This window comes from Parasteatoda tepidariorum, chromosome 9, assembly GCF_043381705.1.
Source record: "Parasteatoda tepidariorum isolate YZ-2023 chromosome 9, CAS_Ptep_4.0, whole genome shotgun sequence".
In the NCBI taxonomy this organism is placed as follows: Eukaryota; Metazoa; Arthropoda; class Arachnida; order Araneae; family Theridiidae; genus Parasteatoda; species Parasteatoda tepidariorum.
In genome coordinates, this window is record NC_092212.1 from 9,220,350 (window position 1) to 9,227,726 (window position 7,377).

Sequence of the window (7,377 nt, forward strand, 5' to 3'; positions counted from 1 at the left end):
ATATATATATATATATATATATATTTATATATATATATTCTGAACGTTTAAATTACAAAAGTGAATAATGAAAACTTTTTTTACATCTGCACCCTAATTACCGCACAATAGTTAATTAATCAAATAATGTTTAATTTCGGTGGGGTTTTTGTTCCCTTAACCCTTCCCAAAACTGCCCACATATTACGTAATTCCTGAAGACCACTAAATGAACTGGCCAACAAAGATGATTAACATTATACATTTTAATATTTATGGTGGTTAGTAATTTATAGGTGACAGTGGCACCTCGAAGGCGCCTTTCGATTGCACAGAGTTAAGAAGTTATCAGAGCTATGAAGGTCTTGCGTGTATCTTACGTCGCAATAAAGGTCTTATGTAACATCTATTTAAGCATAATTATTGTTATCTAGACCAGTTAGTCATTTTTCCTGGTACTTTTGAAATGGAAAATGCAATGAAAAAAATTAAGTCGACTGAATTTATAGTTTTGAAACTCTTCAGTCTTAAAATATTTAAGACATAAAATTTCAGAATAAAATAGAAATATTTGTTTTATCAATTTTGAAGAAAAGTTCTTTGTGTTCTAATTCCTCACACTTTTTAAGATACTTTTTACAATACTACGAAGTGTTGTACAAACGCAACGTCAGGATTAAATGGAGCAACAAAATGTTAATTTGATTTTTTATGTTTTAGGACCGCAGAAGTTTAATGAATAAAAAGAAAAGGTAAGGATGAAATAAATAATATTATTCAACACCGCAAAAAGTAATGAAGGAAGAAATATTTGTAAGAATGATAACAATTTTGTTGCCACTAAAGAAATATTTCTTCATAATTCATAAATTTAATGTTAACAAAAGGATAAAAAGACAAGAAAAACAGTATTAGTTTACTTACCGCACAGGACAATGCCAACTAAAATAAAATTTGACAATGAAATAAGTATTTTTACCAGGTAATATTTCATACTGAGATTAGTATATATACGTGGATACAGCCTACTTAGTACGTTTAACAGTGGCGTAGCTACTAAGGGGCTAGGCGGGGCAGTGCCCCAGGGCCCTCAAGCTCNGCCACTGACGTTTAAGTATAATTAAAGTGCTTAGAAAAAATGATATTGTTATGAATTAGGGTTCAAAATATTGAAATTCGCTTGAGAAGAATGCATTCTTAAGAACGTTACCTCTTTGTGCAAAATATCTCTTACTAAGAATCTGTGTTATTGTGTTATTTACATACTTTGTGTTACTTGCAATGCAAAGAGACTAAGTACGTCGCTAGTACACACAGGACATTGAGTGGATGCCAGCTAAATACGGCGCTTTTACACACAAGCCATCGCGTTTATGCTGGCTAAATACGTCGTAAGGCCTCAGACGTCCAGTTCCACTACAACGAGCGAACGAAAGGCTAAATACGGCCCTCGAAAGGGCTAAAATATTTTGGTTAATACGAATGTATTGCTTATCAAAGATTAATTCTATTAATGAAATATTTGAGTAACCAATCTTTATCATTTTTGAATAAGGACATGTTTCAAAAAAGGAAAATTATCGTTTAAATGGTTAATGAATAAAGTGCTACTCTAAATTTCTAAGCGATCAATCAAATTTGTTTCGCTTTATCTCCTAAACATTTGATCATTGACAAACTAATGATAAGTGAAGTAAAATGATTTCAAACTTTCCATGAAAAAATTTAAATTTTAAAGCATTAAAAATATATGATTCTTATGTATCTGAAAATGTTGTATTTCCTTATTGAAGGAATATGGCAATCCTAGAGTGTGACAATGCAAAATTTAAATGTAAGTTGTTCGTTCTAGAATGTGACGATGAAAAATTTAAATCTAGATGGCCTGTCCTAGAATGTGACAATGAAAAATGTAAATCTACATGGCCTGTCCTAGAATGTGACAATGTGAAATCTACGTTGCTCGTTCTGAATGTGACAAGGAAAAGCGCAAATCTACATGACTAGTCCTGGAATGTGTTAATGCGAAATGTTAATCTATGTTGCTCGTTCTAGAATGTGACAATGAAACATTTAACATTTTTCACTATATATATTTCATTTAATTTAAATATATTTCATTACATATATTTCATTCGATTTAAACAATTTTCATTATATATATTTCATTTGATTTAAACATTTTTCACTATATATATTTTATTTGATTTAAACATTTTTCATTACATATATTTCATTTGATTTAAACATTTTTCATTATATATATTTCATTTGATTTAAACATTTTTCATTATGTATATTTCATTCCATTTAAACAATTTTCATTATATATATTTCATTTGATTTAAACAATTTTCATTATATATATTTCATTCGATTTAAACAATTTTCATTACATATATTTCATTTGATTTAAACATTTTTCATTATATATATTTCACTTGATTTAAACAATTTTCATTATATATATTTCATTTGATTTAAACAATTTTCATTGTATATATTGGAATTGAGTGAAGAACGATTTCACATTTACGCTCAATTAAAATATTTAAATAGGTTGTAGATTTTATCAAAAATGCATAAACTTACTCAGAACGTGGCAAAAAATAAAGATCAAAATTAAACGGTTACTCATCTTTAGGCAACAGTTTTTTCTTTTAGAATACCAGGAAGAAAATTCTTCTTTTTCAGAAGGAAAGAAAAATTCCTTATTCTTATCGTTCAATCGTATTTTTTTTTTACTCAGAGCTTTGAATCTATAAGTAGTAAATCTCGAGCAAACTATTTCGCCATCTTTCTTTTATTATTCGATAATCTTTTTGCGAAAACTATCGGATGATGAAAAAGAAGTCGATAATACCCAATAGAGAGTGCGCAAATTGTATGAAAGAGTTACATAAATGTTTAAAAGTCGGTATTCTCGGATTTGCAAGTCGAGAGAGCTGTTTAAATTATTTAAGAACTTGCTACGGCAAACAAACGTGTACTTGAATTTAAAACTGATGTTTTCACAGAGCCGCCAATTTATCAAGTTTTCTGACAAGGTTTCATCTGTACTCTGGCTGAATACCCAGTTTCACTAAACATTACGAAATCACGCACAAAACTGAAAAACATAAAACCGACACGAAAGTTAAATAATTCAATTTTTTTATTTGTTATATTAGAGGTCATTTTCGGTGTTTTTATGCAAAAGAAGTTTATATTAATGCCTTTATCGAAGTTTTTAAAAGGTATTTAAAGCAAAAGAAGTATTTTTAATTTCATTCCATTAATATTAACTATATTCATTAGGTATTGTTCGATGCCAACTCATGATATTGTACACTAACCACTATTAAAAATTTTTTTTGGTACTTATCCCTTACAGGAACTTAAGAAAACTTAACGTTACGGCACCTATATTAGGTAACTTGGCAAGAAAATTCAATACCTATATTTGTACATTTTGTTAGTGTTTAAACAGCACCTAATTTTAATATATCTGTAGTACCTATTACAAAATTTAGTTAAGGTCTTTTAGCGTCAAAAATGGTATGAGTTTTTTTACTTTTTCCCAAAAGAATAAGTACATTTCATCATTAATGTTGGGTTTTAGTTCTTAACTTGTTCTTATTTTTAATTCAATTATTATTACATTAATTATCGTTTGCTAAAACATTGTTTCAAAAGCGTAACTGTTAACAAAATAAGCAGGTGTTTTCGGATTACATTAGGAATACAAATTTGGTGACGTAGTCCTCGAATGCTACTACTTTCACGTTGATCGTTAAATTATCTGACATGACAAATAAAAAATAGTTAAATATTAAGGAACGTGAAATGAACTCATTTTTTTAAATAAATAATTGAATAAAGATTAACAAACTTATGTAAAAAATAACAACATTAACTCTTTTAATAAAAGTGATATCCTTATTCCGAGAGGATCTAAAATAAATTTTGGTTAAATAATTTTAAGCCTTGTATCAATACCTTTGAAGTTTTTGTTTAATACACTCTCATCATAATTTTAATTTCAAATTAGTTAATAATTTTGTATAAGCTAATGTTAGGAATATTTTTTAGAATCATATTGAGATTATGAACGTAAGAATAAAAATCTTGTATGCTTGAAAACTGTAATAAGACATTTCGCCATACAGTTTCTTTCAAATTAGCTAAAATTGATTTGTAAAAACATTTTATACTATTCCCGATTTTTAAACTACATTAATATGCTGATAAAATATCAGATAACTTGTCTGAGATAAGAAATGCCAATAAAGTATAATAAATGCCACGCAGAGCATAAACAAACTAATTTTGCATCAAAATTTCCTGGTACCCAAAGCAAAAATATATCACGGTTACGATAAAATACATAAACAAGTAATAAATGTGTGCACTGTATTTAATTCACTTCGTTAATTAACATTCTAACTTGCACGGAGAAACTTAGCCCAACTTTAACACGCCAGTTTGTTAATAAACGATCAACTGGAGCTGACGTCATAGTTCATATGTTTGGGTATCATGGTCTTCTTCTTCTTAAGTGCCAGTACCCAATTTTTTCTTAAATTCTACTGTAAACTCACAAAAATATAGACCTGAAAGTTTTGCACAAAACTTATTATTGACACGGGTAAAATTGTAGTTGGATAAAGAAAAACATTTCAAGTAATAAGAAATTGATTCAAATAAAAATAATATTTATTCCTCATATTTTATTGAAAAAAATAACCCAATTCTTAAAACACCATATCATTGAGGTTCGCAGTCATTAATAAGCATTTAATAAATTTATTTTTTAAACAAATTAAAGGTGTAAAACTTGGGTGAGATTTTTTTATTTTGTTGTGAAACAAACAGATAATGTTTAGATATTTATTTTTCTTTCATTATTTGAATATGAATTTTAATTCGTTTTAGAAAGCGGCTAAAATAAATATTTATTCAAAAGGTATCAAAAGTAATCAAACGGAAATCATATGATTCGATAAAAAAACAAAGGTTTAGTGTAGAATCATGGTTTGGCAGAAATTTTAGTTCAGTTTTTCTGAAATCACATTTCTGGCTACCATGATACACTTTGCGGATCTTTGTTTATTTACTTATGGATGGTTGACTAAATGTAAACAGTAACAAATTTTCTAAGACCGGAAGAAATTTAGAAAACTTCTGAAGTACCCCTCCTCTTATGTTATGTTTACGAGGTGATGTTTTCAGAGACTTGATATTCTAGGAAGTTTCTTCATTGTGATTTTTTATTAAATTTGCATGAAATTTTACCATTTATATGAGTCTTCTAAAACTTATAAATCCCAACACGTCATGAACAGAAAAAATATTTAGGAAAATTAATATCACAGCATAATTAAAGTATGACGTTTGCCACGTATTGAGTGTTATCCCATATTTGGTTCTAATTGTATAAAATATCGCCAATCATAATTTTTTGGGTAGCATCGTAGCATGCCTGCGATGTCTTCAAAATTCATTTTTTATTTGTCTCACTGAAAGTTAAATTGAAAGAACGCGTAATATTATGAACACTACAAGTATAAAAATACTGCATGGCACGCTTTTCCAAGCTTATGCCTAAAAATCAATCGGAAGTAGTAACTCGTAAGTCTTACAGTGAATTTTAAACCCTTTGCTCATTACCTGTGTTTAGCTTTTTACGTTCAACCATCCACAAATTCGTTTATTTGCAAATCGCAAATAAACAAACCCCAAGATGTTAACAAATTTAGTAAATATTTTGTTTTGCTCATTTTCTTAACAAAATGACCATGATGACAAAATAAGGTACAATAATATTTTAACAGGTACATTCGAAATGATCATTGCCCTAATCGTCATTACAGCAACGTGCCATCAAGCACTGAGCCTTAGCGCTTATCCGAGGGCTTGTCCTGACATGTACAAAAGATTCCATCCGCAACACTCGGGCTGTATTGATCGCAATCCCAGGTGTAGCGAATTCCAGGCAGGCGTAGCGAATTACGAAATGTCCATCTTGACTGCCCATAACGAGGTCAGAAGAAGAGTTGCCTATGGTCAAGAAACACGAGCAGGTGGACTCCCACAAGCTGCAAATATGATGGAACTAGTAAGCTTCTTATTTTCTCTTTGTTTAGTAACAAATATTAAAGTTTTTACAAGGATTTATCATGTACAACTGATGGTATAATCATTTTTACGTATATTGCTTGAGTACAGTTGATGCTATAATCATCTTTCGTCTTTTATACTTCCAAGCTATTCTGCAACGCCTTCGCAAGCACAATATGTAAGAATAATGTTTTCTGCAACAGGAGACATGTTCAATTTACATCGTTCACCAAATTATTGTATCAGTTTTATTGCATGGACATATTTATTTCCATGAGTTGATTGTTGTTATATTTAATATGTTAGTGTTATCTTTGCTATATTAATGGTTTTTCATCGAATCTTTTATACCAACAACATAAAATATTGAAAGGCTATGAATGCTGTACTAAAACGAAATATCCGGAATTTAGAGATACCGAAATTCCATAGCAATTGAAGGGTGTGTTGCTATTTACTTGCATGTATCAAATATTGTAGATCCTCTTTAATGCAATGCTAAAAGAATATGAATCTTGTTGTAGAAGATGTCAAACTCTCGAGTTTTACAGAGCTTTATTTTTAAACATTTATGGTCTGTCTACTGCATTATTTTGACCTTCGTCAGACATGGACAGTAGCGAGAGGGTACCCCTCTCCCTTAAATTTTACAGCACTTTCAACCGCTGCTTACTTGACGTGCATACTGCAGTGCGATTGAAAAAAAAAACGTTAAGTGCTTCGCATTTGAGAAAAATGGCTAGATAATTATTTTCCTTCTATTGCTAATGACATGAACACTATAATAGAGTTTTAAAAACTGATACGGCAAAATTAATTGATTTTTTTCTTTTCTTGCAATGGGTAACTTATCATTCCAAATTGCAAAACATACATTAATCTCAATTTGAATTTTCTGTAGCTTACGCGGATTTTTCTGACGTAAGGCAGGATAGACGTCGCACGCACACGTAGATGGTTTTGGATCTAAGTCACAACAGCCAGGATCTAACTCACAACAGCTATCTCTCTGATGTGAGCGACACCCCCCATAACTGACTGACTACACCACCGGAGAGCTTACAGTATACTCTCGATATCTTGAAAACCTTGTTATGTCAAAAAAATATTTTTCCCTTCGGCATTATAGGGTAAACCAACCAGCGAAGGAACATTTCATATATATTGATTAAAAATAAGAATTTGAAAGTGTTTTTTTCAGATTGATTAGTAACGATAGCTTACTGCCAAACAATAGGAAGTCATCTAGCAATGTTTTGGATTATCTGGTCACATAGACTTCTAATCCAGAGCTAAAAA

General features: G+C 30.0%; 1 protein-coding gene across 1 annotated transcript in view; it reads left to right on the top strand.

The window, feature by feature from the left end:
* Nucleotides 1-5,792: 5,792 nt before the first annotated feature.
* The window catches only part of LOC107453068 (CRISP/Allergen/PR-1-like), a gene marked incomplete at its 5' end in the record, with an annotated part of 15,998 nt that continues 14,413 nt past the window's right edge, over nt 5,793-7,377 (top strand). Inside the window, 1 exon segment of the mRNA XM_043053227.2 lies at nt 5,793-6,076. Coding sequence (XP_042909161.2) covers nt 5,804-6,076 — 273 coding nt within the window.